The sequence below is a fragment of the Scomber japonicus genome, chromosome 23 (genome assembly GCF_027409825.1).
Source record: "Scomber japonicus isolate fScoJap1 chromosome 23, fScoJap1.pri, whole genome shotgun sequence".
Taxonomy (NCBI): Eukaryota; Metazoa; Chordata; class Actinopteri; order Scombriformes; family Scombridae; genus Scomber; species Scomber japonicus.
This window is the reverse complement of record NC_070600.1, coordinates 6,304,720-6,323,611: the sequence shown is the minus strand read 5'-3', so window position 1 is coordinate 6,323,611 and position 18,892 is coordinate 6,304,720. Positions and strand designations below refer to the sequence as shown.

The 18,892-nt window shown below is 39.3% G+C and overlaps 1 protein-coding gene across 5 annotated transcripts in view; it reads left to right on the top strand.

Moving 5' to 3' along the window:
• Positions 1–18,892, top strand: part of osbpl8 (oxysterol binding protein-like 8) — an 88,649-nt gene that overhangs the window by 57,774 nt on the left and 11,983 nt on the right. For all 5 annotated transcript variants that reach the window (XM_053343956.1, XM_053343953.1, XM_053343954.1 and 2 more), the window contains 7 exons: positions 11,880–11,953; positions 13,810–13,890; positions 14,265–14,366; positions 14,859–15,062; positions 16,915–16,999; positions 18,400–18,565; positions 18,647–18,872. In XM_053343956.1, the coding sequence (XP_053199931.1) occupies positions 11,880–11,953; positions 13,810–13,890; positions 14,265–14,366; positions 14,859–15,062; positions 16,915–16,999; positions 18,400–18,565; positions 18,647–18,872 (938 nt within the window). The remainder of the gene's footprint in view (positions 1–11,879; positions 11,954–13,809; positions 13,891–14,264; positions 14,367–14,858; positions 15,063–16,914; positions 17,000–18,399; positions 18,566–18,646; positions 18,873–18,892) is intronic.

Sequence of the window (18,892 nt, the reverse complement as noted above, 5' to 3'; positions counted from 1 at the left end):
GCAAATGTGTAACAAGGGCTGGAATTTAAGTTCTTTTCATTATCAGTTATAGTACTTTTTTTCTTCAGTTAATAGTCTGCTGAAATCAATCAATGAACTAATAGTTCTTAAAACCCAGGATGACGTCCTCCAGATGTCTTCTTTTGTCCATCCAACAATCCATAACTTAAAGATTTAAAGTGATAAACAACACTCATTCCATCCATTCTAGCAAATATAAAGGCATTCTTGCCTGAATGAACAACTTAAATGATGAATCGATTTCCAAGAATGTTACTAAAGGTGCAAATTGTGTTAATGTTCTGTTGATGAACTAACAGTCTAATCAAGTAAGTGTTTGAGATCTATATGTAATAGAACTGTAAAAACCTGAGTATTTCGATCTTTGAGCTGCATCTCTAAAATATTATCTTACAGTATTTCGTAGCTTGTCAGTCTCAGGGGTAGTTGAAAGTGAAACTTCAATAGATACCATAAAGGATTCATAAGGATTTGTGTTTGTTAAGTCAGTTTGATACCGGATTCACAAACTTGGAAAGCAGCTTTATGTGCAGCAGCTTTAGCCTCAATGTTTGCTTGTTGCACTTACTCATCTGCTCTCTGTAGCTTATACAATCCCACTAGACTCTGAAACACGCTACGGTTTGTTGACCACATCCTCTATACGTAAAAATGAGGAATTTGTAGACTGACAAATGACACTTATTGTTGCCAAATACTCCTTGTGGATCTTCCATAAAGCACTGATGTCATACAAGTGAATGGTGCAAATAATTGAGCTTGAGCAATGTGTAGAAAGTAATGACAAATAAAGAGCTGCCACCCGTATGACTAATGTATTGATATTAGACTGAAAAGTGGTGAAGTGTCCCTTTTTTTCCCTCCCTTAAATGTAACATAATGAATTAAAAACGCAGCAAGAGATTGGTGGAGTAGAAGAGTACGATGAGAGCTGATGAGGGTTATTTTCAAGCTAAGATGCAGCTCTCCCACCCATCCAGAGGAGAGGGAGTAGGAGGGGCTCAGCTTATTCGTTATTAAGTACTTACAGCCTGCTGCTTTCACACACACTCACGGAGAAGAGAGAGTGAGAGTGTGTGAGAGAGAGAGAGAGAGAGAGAGAGGGAGCAGTCGACTGAAGGGGAGCGTAGAGGAAAAGCAGCACACCACCGCACTGGTTCAATGCCTGCTATCTGAGCCACTCTGCTCTGCGTGTGTGTGTGTGTGTGTGTGTGTGTGTATGTGTGTCGGTCTATCCACTTGGCTCCATCAGCTGCGTGAGAGACGGATCTCAAACTGAATCCCGACCTCCTCCGCCCTCGGGGTTCCCTACCGCTCCCCTCCCACACCCCCCTTTCCCTCCTAACCGTCCCCATGATGAAGGAGGAGGGTCTGCTGAGTCGCCGCCGCTTCTCCACGTGCGGCGGGACGGCTTCGCTTCGACCCCCACACCCGGACGGACGGAAACTCATCCGTAACGCCTCTTTCGGGGGTTATAATGAGCTGTCACCCATCTCGCTGCCAGGTGGGTTCTAAGACGGTGTGGAGACTCTTTCCCATACTGGAAATTGTCAGCTGGTCCATTAGTAGATCCTGTAGATTGACTAGTATCTGTTTTAGTCGTGGTAGTTGTGTAAAAAGTGACTTGTGTTCCTCATTTTTAAGTGTCTGGACTGATGTGGTGTTCTCTACTACTAAGTTTTTCTTCAGATGACCTGTTGATTGTCACAGTACCTTCATTGAAATCAGAAAATGAGATTCAATGAGATCCTTCAAACAGAAAATGAACAGTCCTTGTGATCAGCGTCTGTTTGTTTGGACAGATTTGGGTCGGCTCAGTGTTGGTTTTTCAGAGATTAGAGTTTGCCAGTATGACTTATAAGTTTCTGCTACAAAAAGCACATTGTTCATGATGGCACAGGAACCTAAAAATGCATTACCTCCAGACACACAGTATTGTATTTTAAATGTAAAAAAACAGTGTGATAATCCATCATACACACAGATCTAAGTAACTGCAGATTCATACGTCTTTGTAGGATTTTTAAATAGATTTTCATGGAAACAGCGTCTACATTTTTAAGCCTCACGGGGGTTTCTCCCAGGGCACCAACTGACTGACAAGTGAGAGCTGCTGTTGCATGGAGATGTGCTGTGAACGTCCGTGGTGGTGCTACCGACTGGAGAATGTCATGGTCGTATCCTGTGAATGCTGATACAAGACGTTTTTTTTTTCTTCCATCTTTTTCAACAAGCCCACGTAGCATTTTACAATATTCAACACTAAGGAGGACATGTTGTACTGTTCAGTATGCCACTCAGAAAGCTTGTTGGCCCAGCTTGTTAATGTTATCACTGATTCCTATATCAACAGCTCCTGAGTCATCAGTAGCTCCTTCACACTCAGTACTGTGTTCGTTGCACATTACAGAAAAGAGGGGCCTGGCTATTATTTGGGTATTTTCAAGCCAATAGTTGATTTTCTCTGGTTTCAATCAGTGGATCAGTCGGTCAACTTGTTGCATTTTCACCTTGGTTTATTTCTTTTCACAAAGAGTGAACCTAAATGCATCTTTAAAAGGCATATGAGAACATTGATGCCACTCATTGGCCAGATGTGTTTGGGGTAGGAGCAAGAGCATAAATACAGCAAAAACATCATGAAGAAGTTCCTATCTGATCAAACATAGAAGAAGGCAACATCTTTTTTTGCTAGTCCTGGTCTTCTGCTGATTTTGCTCTTAGCTTTAAATTGAAGAGTGTTTCTTGTAGTCGGGGGAGATTAAGGTTTGATCATTTTCCCTCCACAAAGAAACCGCTTCATAATTAGTTTGGGGCAAGGCAAAACCACTTCCTCTAAATGGTCTATGTGCGGTTGTTTTTGTCTAAACCAGTGTACAATTAGTGTCTTTAGATCTGCCCAAACAAATTATACCAAGGGGAGAGTCTCCTGCTAAACAGCGGAGGTCTAAAAAGCTCCTTTATACACATTGATTTCCTATCAAAAAATGAATTTAATTTCAGTTCTGCTCAAGCAGCTGAATATTTGTGTCAGTCAGCACCCAGCCGTGGCTCCATTCATCCTAATATCCGGTTTTTAAATGCTTTAAGTAAGGCAGCAAACACACAATATGATGAAATGAAGCAGAGCTCAGACCTCTGCTCAGCTGGCTTATTTTCTCAGGTTCCAGTGATACATCTATGAGAGTGCAGTGATAATCCTCTAGAAGTACACATAATCCCAAAGAACATTTAGGATTAAATCAGTTTAGTGTTCATTTGTAAAGTCACTGCCCCTGTGTTCTTCACTTTGTTTGTCCTGCCCAAAAAGGACACCTGGAGGCAGACAGCTGGCAGCCTCTAGAGCTTTCAGAGAATGGTTCCACCTTTGCTGACTATTAATCCAGGAAAGGCTGACACCGCGCAAATGTTCACGCTCTCTACAACCCCAGTTTGTCTGTGTTTGGGGATTCAGGGCCGGTGACCTTTTGGCCACAAGCCCAGCCCACTTTTTCCAGCCCCTTTAACCTAGCACGTCCTCCAGCAGTACTAATAATTCGAGGCAGCAAGACAAGTTGTCTGAGTCATGGTGTTTTTCACTGTCAGCTTCCAGCCCTGGCTCCATTCATCATTATTTTAGACTCTCTCTCTGCTAAAAGGCGCCGGCTTTAAGAGAGACTGCGGGAAACAGCTGGTGCAGGGGGGTTACACTTACTCACTTTGTTTTTTTGGGTTGGGTTTTATTTTTTTCCTCCTCTTACCGTCTGAGTCTATCTTTGCTTTTAACACCCACATGGACTCCATATTGTAGTCTACTGACATGATTGTGCCTACTCTTGTATAGCTTTGAAATATTCAGCATTTCTAGTCCTTGAGACAGCGTCTTACAGAAAATAGCTCATGGATGGTTGATTCCTTTTTTCTTTTTTTTATGTGTACACTGGCAATGAGAGTGGTGCTGTGAAAGGCTCTATGTTTTTATCTATGCTCGCCAGCCAACTGATTGGCTCTAACCTTTTAATTTCCTGTTGAGATGGGCTGGTTATCTTTTTAATAATGTAATTATAACTGCAGCATGAAGCCTTCAGTACAAGATCAAAATATTAGACTTACTTTTCTACAAAACCTTTCAGAACTAAAATGATGAATAGAAAATGAATCAACAGTTTCATCAGTGATAAGGCAAAAGTAACATTTGATGGTTCCAACTTCTCAACCGCAGAAATGTACTGCTTTATTTGGTCACACCTAATATTAAATTGATTATCTGGGTTTTGACCAAACAAAGGTATTTGAAGTTGGGCTGTAGCTACCAATAATTGTGTCAGTTAATCAGAAAATAGTGAAAAATACTGGCGATAGATCTCAACAGTACAAGTTGATATCTTCAGCAGTCTTTTTTTGACGGACTAACAGTACAAAACCCAACAATACTCAATTTTGGTGTTGTTGTTGGACAAAGAAAAGTATTAAATTATCACATTTGAGCAGATGAAACCAGTTGATTTGAAGATGTCACCATCAGCTCTCTGTGATTTTGAGGCATTTTTCACTATTTTCTGAGGTTTTCTATACCTAATGATTAATCAATCGAGAAAATGATTGGCGAATCATTCTATGTAATGAAGATAAATGTTAGTTGGACCACAAAGTTTTCAAAGTCTAGGTATTATAGACTCTTTTCAGTATTGAGTTTTACCTCTTAGATATAAATTTCACTTGAAGTACTTTGATGGTCACAACAAATGTGACAGTACACAGTTTTTTTTTGGGGGGGGGGGTTTCAGTACCCTTTTCATAGCAATACATAGCCCAGGCCAGTTTGAACCTCCTAAACTTTGATAAAAAACATCAGAAGACCAGACAATAGGTCATTGCCCCCGGTTTTTACTAAGCACCAAGGAAGAGGTCGGTAACTGAGAGTATACATGACCTCAAAGCCTGTGGACTATAAATAGAACACCAGCACAAAATCAGAGACCGCCGTAATACAACCGGCCTAATGCCCCCACTCTCATCCAGACACATTCTGCTTGAAATATCATCCTTTCCAAGGGATAGCAGCCTTAAGTTTGGTCTGGTCTGGTCTGGCTGCCTGTGTGCAGACAGAATAAAAAGTACAACCCTTTTAATGGTGATTGGGCCACTTCATACCAGTTATTGTAGCAGAAACAGGTTTGAAGGCCTGGAATGAGGACAAGCACCCTTAACCACAAAGAAGCCTGATCCCAGATTAATAAAAATGATTATTAAAAAAATTCATTCATCAAATTGCTGCCCACTATCTCCCATTAAGCTAGTGGAAGCGCCCTTTTATGCAGATTGGCCTCTTTTAGCTGTGTTGATTACTGTTGTTTCATCCATAGCTAGAGACTAACTGCAAAGGAAATTGATTTGGACGTCACAATTAGTGCTTTTTATACAGCTAATAAGAGGGTGGAAAAAGCTGTGCTCTTGTGGTCGATAATTAGATGAAGACGTGGTTCATCTCGAGGCCAGCATGACTTGGCATACTGCATATCGGAACACTGAGTGGAGTCTCGGACCATGAAGATCGTCTTAGATAAGATGGGTTTTTTATTTCCAAGAGGAAGTGCGCTACAGTAGTGAAGACAGGCCTGTACTGTCAGTTGGAAAAGAGACCTGAAGGGGTATTAAAGTGACTGAAATCATTTTTAGAACTCGTTGGTGCTTCCTAAAGGAGCACTCCGCTGATTTTACACATGAAGATCAATTTAATTTAGATCTCACACAACCCGATGAAAACAGTTGTATAAGGTCTTTATTTGTCAAGGCTGAGAAATGAACCCTGATGTAATCAGAGTAACCTCAGATGGAGCTTGGAGACTGAAATTACACACTGTTGGTGTGGAGGCAAGCTACTAAAAGATGCCATTGACTTGCATTATGGGAAGTGTAGGCTCCAAACTAGGTACTAAAAGTCAGCATGTCTCCACTTCCAATGATCCTATTTTGACCTCTCTCACAATTCACCAAACTTAATCGAAGTGCAATACTGAGTTCAATGTGTTTTTGAACTTTCTAAATGTGTCTCAAAAGTCTGTAAAAATATTCTGCCTTCTGGATCTGACTTTTGAGTTTGTGATGTCGCCAGTACACCAATGCAGGCTGGACATAAGAAAAAACTTCACTCATTCTTTCAAATTTGACATTGTAGTATTACAGAAAGCTGTTTCTTTTTCAGTAAATGCTGAAAGGTATACCTCTCCACTCCCTGTGATATACAGACTTTCATTAATCCCACAATACCATGCTGACTTGAATCCCAACCATTCAAACCCCCTTCAGATGTTGCAGTCAGGTACTTTGTATGTGAAAGTGATTCCTTTCCATCATTTTTGCATCTTCCCAATGTACGTAGAGGCACATAGATAAATATGATGGGGTTCTTATTTAATGGTTTGGAGGACTTTGCACTTATCCAACATTCTGAGCTGCAACATGAATGACTTGTGCTAAAACTGCATGTCCTGCTCAGTAGACACATGTCCAAGAAGGTATATAGCATGTAGTTATAAGTTTACTACAGGCTATCTGACATGCTTGTACAAATGTCACCCCAACAAATGACTGCACTCTCACTAAAGCTACCAGTTTTTTCAAATATTACTGTACCTCTTGGCTCTATCAGTGGACCTGCCATCTTTTATTTTTCATAAACCTAGAGCCAACATAGTAGAGATGCTGTTGCCATGGCAAGTTTCCCACTCCAGCACGCACATAAGCATTTTGCTCCCTTAAAATTGATGCATTCTGAAGAGTAAGAGGGCTGACAGCTTTTTCCCTTTTTTCCCTTCATTTGTTCTTCTCAAGTCACCTGTTGCCATGGCAGCCTTCAGATTTCCTATAAAACACAGCTGTATTAAAAGTTCTCATTGATTTTTCGGGCATGTTTTAAAGAAGAGTAGAAGTATAGTGTTTCTTTTTTTTTATTTAATCATGTTTTGCACCAGTATAAACATGAAATAAACTGGACTGGTTTATTCTGAGGTAAGAACCCAAAGTACCAGCAGCACCTCCTCGGGAATAGAGCCATAAATTATTCATAACACAAGCAGAGTGTCTGGTGGAGGCAAACCTATACCAACCTTTAGTGACATAGATATACAGTACAATGGCCTCACAATATGTCATTGTCAATATGTAGGTCAGTGTATGTATCTTATAGCATACTAGCATTACAAGTTATTGGAATGCTATGGACTTGATAGAGGAGATAATTCATTGAAACAGAAGAACACATGGTTTGAATAGGAAAGTGTGTTTATGTGATTTTCCTTCTCAGCTCTGTTGTTGTGTCTGCAGTCGGTGTGATGTAGGTGTTTGGTGACTCAGACTGTATTCATTTTGTGAGGCAGAGCATTAATGTGGAAACACATTCAATGTAGCAACATAACCCCCCCCCCCATATCTCTCTCTCTCTCTCTCTCTCTCTCTCTCTCTCTCTCTCTCTCTCTCTCTCTCTCTCTCTCTCTCTCTCTCTCTCTCTCTCTCTCTCTCTCTCTCTCTCTCTCTCTCTCTCTCTCTCTCTCTCTCTCTCTCTCTCTCTCTCTCTCTCTCTCTCTCTCTCTCTCTGTCTTTACGGTACACCTCTGTTTCTCTCTTCCCGGCTATGATCTTTGATGCAGAGTGAGATCACTGCAGCTCCATCTTTTTTTCTTTTTTTTTTTTGAAGGAGAAAGCCCTCGTCAGTCTGCAGTGGGGCGTGCTTCGCCTACTACTTCAGCCGTACATACAAACACACTCATACTTACTCCCTGACATAGCTTTTCATACAGTAAGGGTTACATTTAATACATGTCCACACTATTTACATAATATATATACTTTGTATATTGTTGAGTGCAGACAAAAGACCTTATAAAATCTCAGATACAAAAAAGAGCAAAAGTTACAGCCAAATATGGAATGAGGAAATAAATTACACATTTTTTTTCCTTGTTAAAGCCACATTCTGTAAAATCTATCAGCAATGTCTCCATTAGAGCCCGACCGATATATTGGTAATCAATAATATCGCCATTATACGATATATCAATATATTGAATTTTTTTGATTTTTTTTTTGTATCAGCCCCAAAAATCCAGTATGGGTCATGCTCTAGTCTCCATTATCGTTGACATGGGAACAGAAACTCCAAAGAAATAAATAGTTGGCAGCTGATGTTTTCTCTGGTAGGTCTAAAACTGTTGAATGTAACATCAACATAGAATACTTGTTGTTGTTTTGTAACCCTGCTGTGCTTCACTGGACACATTCAACAGCTAAAAGACATTCACAGTCATATCAGCATGTTGCAGTAAATCAAACCGTGGTTGCTCAGAACATGGTGTGAAGATAAATCCATCTTTTTGAGAAAAACAATATATGCCTGCCTTTAAAAAGAAAAAAAATCACAGCCCGCTCACACATTTTTCTATGAAATACACCAGCAGTAAAAAAACGTCACTACCATAAATCCTCTGCTGGTTCCACACAATGATTCACCTCCCTCGTCTACTATTGTCCTCAGGAGGAGGAGGAGGGCTTATTGAAATCTTACTGTGGTACAAAGCGCACTGAGTATTGAGGGTGACATATTACATAACCCAAGAAATGGTTCATGTGTGCTGATTAGGATTAACATTACTCATGAATGATACCTGATAGCACTGTGTTTTCTAGTGATGAAAGAAACTTCAGTTGAAATGTTTGCTTCCACAATGACGTACAAGTTGATAAGAGTTACACTTGAAAACAGTGAAAACACTCTTTGGATGGCAATTTCTTCCTTATTTTAGACACATTGATATATAAACTTTAAGTGGATTTCTCTGTGGAAATTCAAGTTGAGCTGTAGTTATTAAGGCAAGGCAGATTCATTTGTCTAGCACATTTCAGCAACAAGGCAATTTAAAGTGCTTTATATAAAGCATCAAAACCATCAAGACAGAATATAAAAGCAACACATGGAAAAATAAGACATTTAAATACAATTAAACTTAATAAATTGGAAAAAAGTTACAGTGCAACGTGTGATTTTAACCCTAAAAACAGTCACATTTAATAAGCTGCCTCAAAGCCTTATCTGTCTCGCTCCTTCTTACCATAATAAAATAATTATGTTCAGTGTGTGTGTCTAAACAGAGGTTTTAATGGGGCGTAGAAGTGACACCAATAAGATGTCTCACATTTAAATGAGACCACATTAATTAAGTTCATTCTTTACCTTGGGCTCTTAACAATAGATTTGATCCAGTTTTAGGTTTATTGGAGCTTCGCCTCACTTTAATGATATTGATAATGTTAGAATGAAATCTAAAGTTCTTCAGACACACAGTATACTGTAGGAAATGGAAGAAGTGTTTCCAATCAGCCTGTCTGTTACTTTAAGGACAATTTAATTCTTGCACAACATTCAGATTACATTGCCTTTTTAGTTAATTAAATCATTTCATAATAGTGTTCCAGTCTCGTCCATATAAATTGAATTGAAGGGAAGGAGATTATGAGTCATGTAACCTCCTGTGGCTCACTATAGCGGCTGAATTGCCCTTGAGTTGTTTTCCTGCCTGAAGTTGACATGGAGATGCGTCTGTCAAGTGGGCGCAGATGGTCTGGTGGGATCACTGAAATTAGATCTGTATTAAAATAAAAGGCAGCACTGATAAGACAAATGAAAAAACATGGCTCCACATCCCTGCCTTTAGAGACTGGAATGTAAGCAAAGTCAGACTGACATTGTGTATCTTTTTCACTCAATCTGCTGAAGTGTTCTCAAAATGAAAACGCATGTATATATTTGACTCTGGCTCAAGTAGCACTACAGCATGATTGTTGACCTCCTGCACTCCATTACCAAGAAGTATTGCTCAGTGAAAAAAGAGCTATACTATGTTTCAACCCATGAGAAGTAAAAGAAATACAACCATGAACCATAAGGACACTCATGTACTTTCTATTTCTGGGTGTTTGCACTTGTTTTCATTTCTGAATAGCCAAAAAAATCTAAAAGTCATATTAGTGCAGTGACTTTTCTATTACTATCACAGTCATTATTGCTTTCTCTATTTGCAGCAAGACATAAGTGGTTGTTGAAATGTATTAGAGATAATAGAAGAAGCAGGGTAGATGGAGGCAGGTTAATAAAAGCGAGTAAGACAAAAAGCAAAAAAAGGTAATTTCTGAAAAATTCACTGAACATCACGTTGTTGTTGTTATGAGGAGCATTCAAGTGTGGAGTTTGAAACTCTGGTTTTCTCAATAAGCAGTTTATGATCCGTGATGATTTGCTCGCAGCACAACATCAAACTGTACTTTGTAACAGCTTCAGACACTCTGATTTTCTTTTTATTCAAGCAAACTGTCAATGAAATACGGCGTCATCCTTTACACAGTGATAAATATGGTAATGAACCTCAGCAGCAGTTCCTTCCCTCTCATAGCTGAAAAGTGATGGCCTGTGGATAGGAGACGGAAACTATCAAATATTTACAGCCTCTCTGTCACCTCGAGACCACCAGTCTCACCAGTGTCAGCAACCCCTAGGATCCCTGTGGGGATTGTATTGCTGAGGTTGTTTTAATTGGTAGGAAACGAGCTCCATAATAAAGGATGACTAATTAAAAGGTGGAACTCAAATGAACAACAACAACTTTCTTCCACATGACAAACTGACATGTTCTCTTCAATATTATCCTCTTTCACATATGTAGAAATACACATTCCTCTCAGTCACTGGAGAACCTTTGATTTAGATTTTTCCTGTCCAAGCTAGACTGTGGATTTAAGCCAGGACCCTCCTTTATCTTAACTTCTGAGCTCAGTTCAGATTTGCAGCAGGCGCCAGCTTGTTGCCATCAAGATTCACTGGCTGGCGTCCAGTGGCTTAGAAGGACAGCCTGCTCCCGTGACTGACATTACATAATGAGATTCTAGTTGCCTACTCAGACGTGGATTTGCAAACACATCTGATAACCAGTGGCCTGTCGCCACGGATCTTTAGACCTGTCACCATAACAACTTTTATTGGACGATATATTGTCTCAGAAATAATCGCGATAAACAATATTATAGTCATTTGAAGATCATTTTATACCACTGATATAATGATAATATAATAGTATCATAATGTGGATGGTGGGATTGGAGAGTGACACAGACAGTCATTATGGTTGGGGTCATTTACCTTTAATTCTTCTACAGTCTCCACTCAGGACGTACACAGTGAGGAATGGAGTTAATTACTTGTTTAGTCAATGTGACATGAATAGCCTCTTAGCTGATAATGTGAAGTGTGGCAACTACTGAAGTAAAAAAATGGTCAAGATCATGTCTATGTATCATATGATAAGTCCATATATAGACATGATCACGTTATTGTACAATAAGTCAATAATTATTGTGACAGTCCTTTTAACTTTTTTGTTACTTTCTGTCTAAGCTCTAGATCAAACTGTAAAATATAAAGTAAGCAACATTTGTTCTAGAACTTCTGAACAGACAAACGACCCTGTTGGCAGAACCAGGATTTGAAAGCAAAGTAAAGTAAAAGGAGGACAGAGCATGTTCTAACTGTTGTACATTAATTTTTTATTGTGAACTTCAAGGCGACTCTGTGTTACCCTTTAACCAAGTCGTACTCATTTCTCCTTCTTCTGCTCTAAAGCATTCACCACTCTGGTAACACTTACTCATTTTCCATCTTACCAGCCTGGAATACTTTTTGTTTCATCTTCACACATATCAACACAACAAACGAGCACCCAGTATCACAATTTAAGTGGCCTAGTTAGTTTAAAGCAGCCTGGAGTATAAAAACCATGCAGACACATTAATGAACGGAGCTTTTTCTTACACTGTTGTGTTCTATGTTGCAGGTTTCGAGAGAGGGAAGGAGGACCTCTTGCCTCTGCCTTTGAAAGAGGACTCCCATTCCATATCTAAGAGCAAGGTATGAAAAAAACCCAACGAGACTGGACTTAGTTTATGTGCTGAGACTGCTGGGTAGAGACTGACTGTGGCACTCTGGCGTCTGTGTTGTAATGAGACCAGAGAATACGGGAATTACTGCGTGTCTCCTCTGCCGTTCCCAGTCTGGCCCCGAGGCGTCAGATAGCCTACATTGAGATGACTCACACATCATATCATCATATACACTGTAAACATCAAACATTTACCAAGCCAAAAAATAAAAAATCAAACTCAGACCTTCTTTCAAGTAGAGGAGGAGGAGGAGGACCCGTCTAGTTATCAGTCCACATCAAACAAGTGTGTCAGTCTGAGTCACAGCAGAGACGCTAGCACCAGTCCTGTTCCATTTTCTTCATGATGGTGAAGTCTGAAGACATTTTGACTCCCTCACTTTCCCAAAAGGGAGATTGGGATGAGTCCTTATCTACAGACTTCAATTAAACATTAGATTCTGCTGCAGAGCATCGACCGCACTCCCATTGATCACAGGATTTGATGCAGTCTGTTATCGTGTACTTTCATGAGCCTCTCTCCGTCCGTGCTCGTGGGCGTTTTAACGCCTTAAGTAGGTTCCACACACACATCCCTCCAATTGGCTTGTGAAGAAAGCTGGCAGAAGACCCACCTGCACCGGCATTTCTAAGCTTCATTCGGCTAACGGAGCTAAGTCTGGGGAGTAAACAAGCTTTAAGAGGGAAAAGAAAAGGAGAAGGAACAATCTCGATCTGTTAATGTTGTTTTATTTCATTATTTAATCTTTATTTAGTCAGGCAGACTCTTGAGATTAAGATCTGTTTTCCAAGAGAGACTTGAGAATAAGAAGACAAGAACACAATCAGCACACATAAACAACACATATCGCACATAAAAGATAAAAGAGTATGCATAATACATGAAGAACATTGAGATAAGGAAAAGCGAACAAAAACTATAAAAATAAGAAATAAGGGTTTGTTGGATGGCTCATACTGTGAGACATCAAAACTAAAAAATACACCCAAAGGCTAAACAAAAACATAAAAAGTGTAATAATAATATAATGTAATAATAAAGGTGACAATTTACCAATGCATGGAATATGATCGTGAGAGTGGTTGTGATGTTATTGCGTTACTTAATTGGTCCAGAAAGAAGAGGATGATTCATTTCTTAAATGAGTTTAGCCTGGTGGAATCTCTAATGTGATCAGAATCTAATTGAAAATGTGGATAAAAGTTGTCCTGTAAAAGATGGGGGGGAAATTATTGGCTGATCTTGATCTTGTATTGCAATTACGGATTTGGAAATTGAAGTGAAATACCTCCACTACACAATAAATAAGATATTATTAAAAAGCTGTTATAACATCAGATGATAAAGCTTTAAAAGTTCAGGTTATTTAGATGGTTCATTTAGAAGTGTGAGGTAGTTTGGAAGCTTCAGCAGTAGAGTTTTATAGATGAACATTAAATAGTTATTTCTTCCTGTCTGTAAAGAAGTCCAACCAACCCTGTGATACACAGTCCAGCCATGAGTACAAAAATGTGTCATTAAAAATCACCTGATGTGATGTTTTTTCATATTCCTTCAGCTGACTCAGTTAATGGCACTATTTGTGGGAGCAGCTTTGCACAGGGAGCACTTTGTAGCCCAGATTGCATTTAGTCATTTAGTTGGATGTTCTCGTTCAGAGCAGCTCACACAGGAAGCTAAAATTCCTGGATCACTAACAATACAGACAACTTGTTAGTACAGAAGCTTGTTAAGTAGTCTGAGCACAAATCCTCACAGGATATTTATAGCTGTAATGAACAGACGTGTGATGTTTGATTCTCCTCTGCTTCTGTGTATTTCCAGTCTGAAACCAAGCTGTACAATGGCTCAGACAAAGATGTGTCAGCATCTGGGGGAAAGCTCACCAAGAAGGAGTCCCTCAAGGTAAGTTAACTTAAATCTGCTTAAGTCTTCCGTATCCGGATGCTAATTCTCAAGGCAGGTGTAAAAGTTTTAAAGACACCCTTAAATTCACAGATTTATTTGTAGTCTAATTAATGATGCTTGTCGAGGATTGTCATTTTACACTGTGTCACTAATTTCACAGATGTGCATCACCAGGATATATTAACTATGAGGGAGGAGGGGGGGTAGAGGTGTTGCTTTAACAAAACATTGAAGGAGTGTGATTCCACTTTTATTATTTGCTGCCAAATGTAATTCAGTGACAAACCAAGTGTAGAATAATAGAATTAATATTCACAGTTGATCTAAGGTCTCTCTCTCTCTCTCTCTCTCTCTCTGTGCTCTTCTTGTAGGTGCAAAAGAAAAACTACAGGGAAGAAAAGAAGAGGGCAACCAAGGAGCTGCTCAGCACTATCACAGATCCTTCTGTCATCGTCATGGCCGACTGGCTAAAGGTGAGAACGTCTGCCAACCTCACAGTCAATGTTGATTGTTGATTGTATACTAAATTTAAAAAATCCCCATGACCTCCTCCATTGATATCAAAATTCAAACATGTTCTGGTACCTTAGCAGGTTTAAGTTAGGATACTACTTCATGTACACATGACATCACACTTGTGTAAATTAACACATGACATCATCTAGTAAAGTTAAGAGAGTTTTTGGAGCAGACCTGAGCTACTTCCTGTCCTCCTTCTGTTGTTCACTTTTTAGAGTTTTTCAGTTTAAACCACATTACAGATCACTTACACACATGTTCAGTTTTCATGCTCATATAATGTACACATTTAAATGGTTTTCTACCTGGCCAATACAAACAAACCATATGCTTTCAATATTATACTCCAACATCATCAAGCTCCTCATATAGCATAATAAAGAAGTTCATTTTGGTAATACAGCAACAATGACTATCTGACATGAGTTTGTAATGGTTGTGTCCAGATCCGTGGCACTCTGAAGAGCTGGACCAAGCTGTGGTGCGTTCTGAAACCAGGCGTCCTGCTCATCTACAAAACCCACAAAAATGGCCAGTGGGTGGGAACAGTGCTGCTCAACGCCTGCGAGCTGATAGAGAGACCCTCCAAGAAGGACGGCTTCTGCTTCAAGCTCTTCCACCCACTGGAGCAGTCCATCTGGGCCGTCAAGGTCACAATACACCTATTAAGATACGACTGAATGTCTTCTACAATGTTACTTGAGTTTATATATTGTATTTATTCTTTTTTAGCTACTTTTACGATGTACTATTTTAACTACTTGAAAACTATTTTTATTTACCATTTTATATCACATTAATGTTTCTTTTCCTTTCCTCTTTTCATTTTTGTTCTTTTCTAACACTGTTCTATGCTCCATTTAGGTACTGTAGTAGCCAATAATAATTTTGCCTGTTTTTAAATGTAATAAAGCCGATAATGTATGAACCAGCCGATAACGTAAAAAAAACAACATATTATTGATTTGCTAAAAAAAAGCCTTTACAAATGTAATAGCTATAGCTAATAATGTATTAATATACTAATATCACTTTGAGGTTTTTTTTTACCTTATTGATTCTGAAATTTTATTACATTGTTGGCAAATATTACATTATCAGCTTTATTACATGAAAAAACAGGCAAAATGTTTTATTATCGGTTATCTGTCGTTATTATGTTATCGCTCTTTATCCCATTATCAGTCATTATAACATTATCGTATTTATTACGTTATTGTCGTTATTATGTCATCGCCTGTTATTACGATATCTGACGTTTTTTTATGTTATCAGTCGTTATTACCTTATCGGACATATTTAATGTGAAGTACTTGGAGTATGTAGTTTCTTTAGTTTTAAAGCACTTTGAGCTGCATTTCTCATATAAAAGGTGCTATACAAATTAAAACTCATTATTATTATTATTATCAATAAACTTGAAACAGATCAGGACTGAGGGGTTTAAGAGGTGCTGTAGTTGGTTGAAGAAGCAAAAAACAGAGAAGTAAGCCATCAGAGTAAAAGGTACCAACATGAATAAATGAAAAGCTTGAAAAAGGATAAAATAGAATAGTTAATGCAAACATAAAGACTTCAGTTTGCTCTGATCTCACACAAAAAATTCAGCAATGTAGTTTAGCACTCCTCTAAAGCTGACTCTGCATCCTACATTTCCCATGATGACACTGGGCAACATCCTCTGCCTCTTAAATGCAAACCCTTCACCAGAGTAGAACTCCTCATGACTAGTCAACTGAACTGTATGTATAACACTGAGTGACACTTTAATGATATTGTTAAATCTGCCACACATGACCCTCTGTTCCATCTCAGTCACATTAATCACGTCCTACATTTTATCATAATGGATGGTTAAGTGGATGGCAGCGGTTTGTTATGCAGAGCGAGTGGATTGAAAGCAGCTTGTTTGGCTCTCCGTTGATGAACAAAAAACAAAATGAACAAAAAAAAAAAAAGACACTTAATGGAACAGGGTCAGATCTTCCATAAAAAAACAAATCCTTTCTGCACCTGGATGCTAACTGTATAATTAAGAGCTCATCTTTGTCCCATTCAGGACAGACACAGAAAACAACACGTCTAGCCAACCATTTGCAAATTTAGCTGCACACATTTTCCATTTGTTCCCTTTTTTTTTTTTTTTTTAAGCTCTGTTCATGCATCTCCTCCAACTGTGATTTGGTATTCATCACTGACCCTGCGCGTTCGAGTGTTTTTATTCCTTTTGTTCGCGTTATGACAAGCCTCAAATCACAATTAGAGGCCTCTGTTTTCCGACGACGGCGTTCTTGCTCTTCACTATCAAAATAAACACTTCACTCGTTTAATTTCTGTCCCCCGCGCTCTCTTACAGCTCATCTGCATAATAACATACTCTGCATTCTAGATTTCTTTCATTTGCATATATAAATGATTAAAAAAGGACTCTAAATCAGACCCAGCGTAGCTTTTAACACTGAACCTGTTGTGTAACATCTGTCCCCTGCCTCTCGTCGACAGGGTCCTAAAGGAGAAGCGGTGGGCTCCATCACTCAGCCGTTACCCAGCAGCCACCTCATCTTCCGTGCTGCTTCTGAGTCTGATGGTAAGAGACAAGCTGTCATCTACACTTAAGCTGTTTGTCTCGTTAGCAGCAGATTTCACTGAGTGGTAGATATGAACCCATCAATCGACGTAACGCTTCATTATTATATGTTTTATTTAATATCATACAGTTTTCATTTTACTGTTGTTTGATGTATAACAAAGATAATTGCCCTTCACATACACACACACACACACACACACACACACAAATGCATAAAAGTGTACAGTACAAGTGAGGGACTATAAAAGAAAGTTAATATCCACTGCAGTCAGTCACTCCCTTTACTTTTCCCTTTTTTCCACTTTCTCTCTCTTCCTTCAAATTTTACACACTCCAGCACACAGAATAATGACACTCCACAGCCCTACACACACACACACACTCTTGTTTGTAATACAAACAGAAGTCCATAAATATACAGTTTACTGTCATATGTGACACCAAAAAAACCTTGCATTTGAGGAAGTGCTTTATCGAGTGAACAACTATATTTGGTAACCTCCATATACATCCTAAATAGCCTCCCTATGCCTCTCTGTGTGGTTGTAGAACAATGTGGATTTTTATATATATATATATATAGGCTTTTTGGAAAGGTGAGGACCCATATATGGTAACTTCACTGACCTTGATTTGCAATATAAAAATAAAAAGTTGCAAAAGTCACAAAAAATGACAAAACAAATATTTGATTAAGAAAAGAGTTGTTGATTCATTTTCTCGAATAGTCATTGCAGCTCTAACCAAGAACCTATCTTTCCAGTTTATAGCCAGTATCACCTGTTAATTCATGTCAGTGTAGGGATCACTGGTGATAACACTTACACATTGTTTTCTTATTATCTTGTCAGTCATTTGTCTTATTAATATTGTATTAGTCTACCAGTTATTGGAACAATAGAGCCCACAACCAGAGCTAGAAAAAAACCCTATAATTTGAACTCTGAGGTAAATAAAGATGGGTATGAGTATTATTCAAAATGCTCTGTTATTTGTTTTCTACATTGAATTCTCCACAGTGAGTCAGAGACTAGTGAACTCATGAGCGAATGGTGTGAGACACAGCCAATCTGTCCGTGTGTCTCTGTCCATGGTGCTGAAACACCCAATCTAGTCTCTCCCACTCTGAGCCTCTGTCCATGGTGCTGGAACTGTTTAGCACAAGCTGCGTCCAAAATAACTTCCTGTTCTCCACATATTGTAGCGCACAATATTTACTGTCTGCTCATTTATTCCATTATATTCAATTCAACACTATATCTTGTCCTTAAAATGCCAAAGTGGCCCTTTTTCATTATATAAACAACCACATTAAAGGATCATTCAGAACTAGTTTAGGCATAGGGCCAGGATAAAATCACAGTTAATGAAGTGTTGAATCTAAATTTCTTCTTCAGGCCGATGCTGGATGGACGCCTTAGAGCTGGCCCTGAAGTGCTCCAGCCTGCTGAAGAGGACCATGATCCGCGAGGGGAAGGAGGACATGAGCACCGTCACCACCGGAGGAGAACACTCCATTAATTTCTACAGCCTCCTCCGAGCCCACAACATGCACGGTTTCCAGTAAGTGACAAACAAGCTCCATCTTTCTTAAAGTGAAGCAGTTATCTGTTGTGGTTACCAACAAATCCTCCCGTCCTCCAGGTTCAACGACAGCGACCATTTGAAAGACCCGGACCTGTACTCGGACAAGTCAGACCGGGAGGGCGAGCAGGATCACGAGGAGTCGGACCCAGAAGGGCTGGAGAAGAGCGAGGAGAGCGACAGCGACACATCAGAGCGTCAAGACGACTCGTACATCGACCTGGACCCTAACGAACACCTGCGGGAAACCCCGTACCTGGAACAGTCCCACGAGGAACTGGGAGAGGTGGGTAACAAAGACCTCGT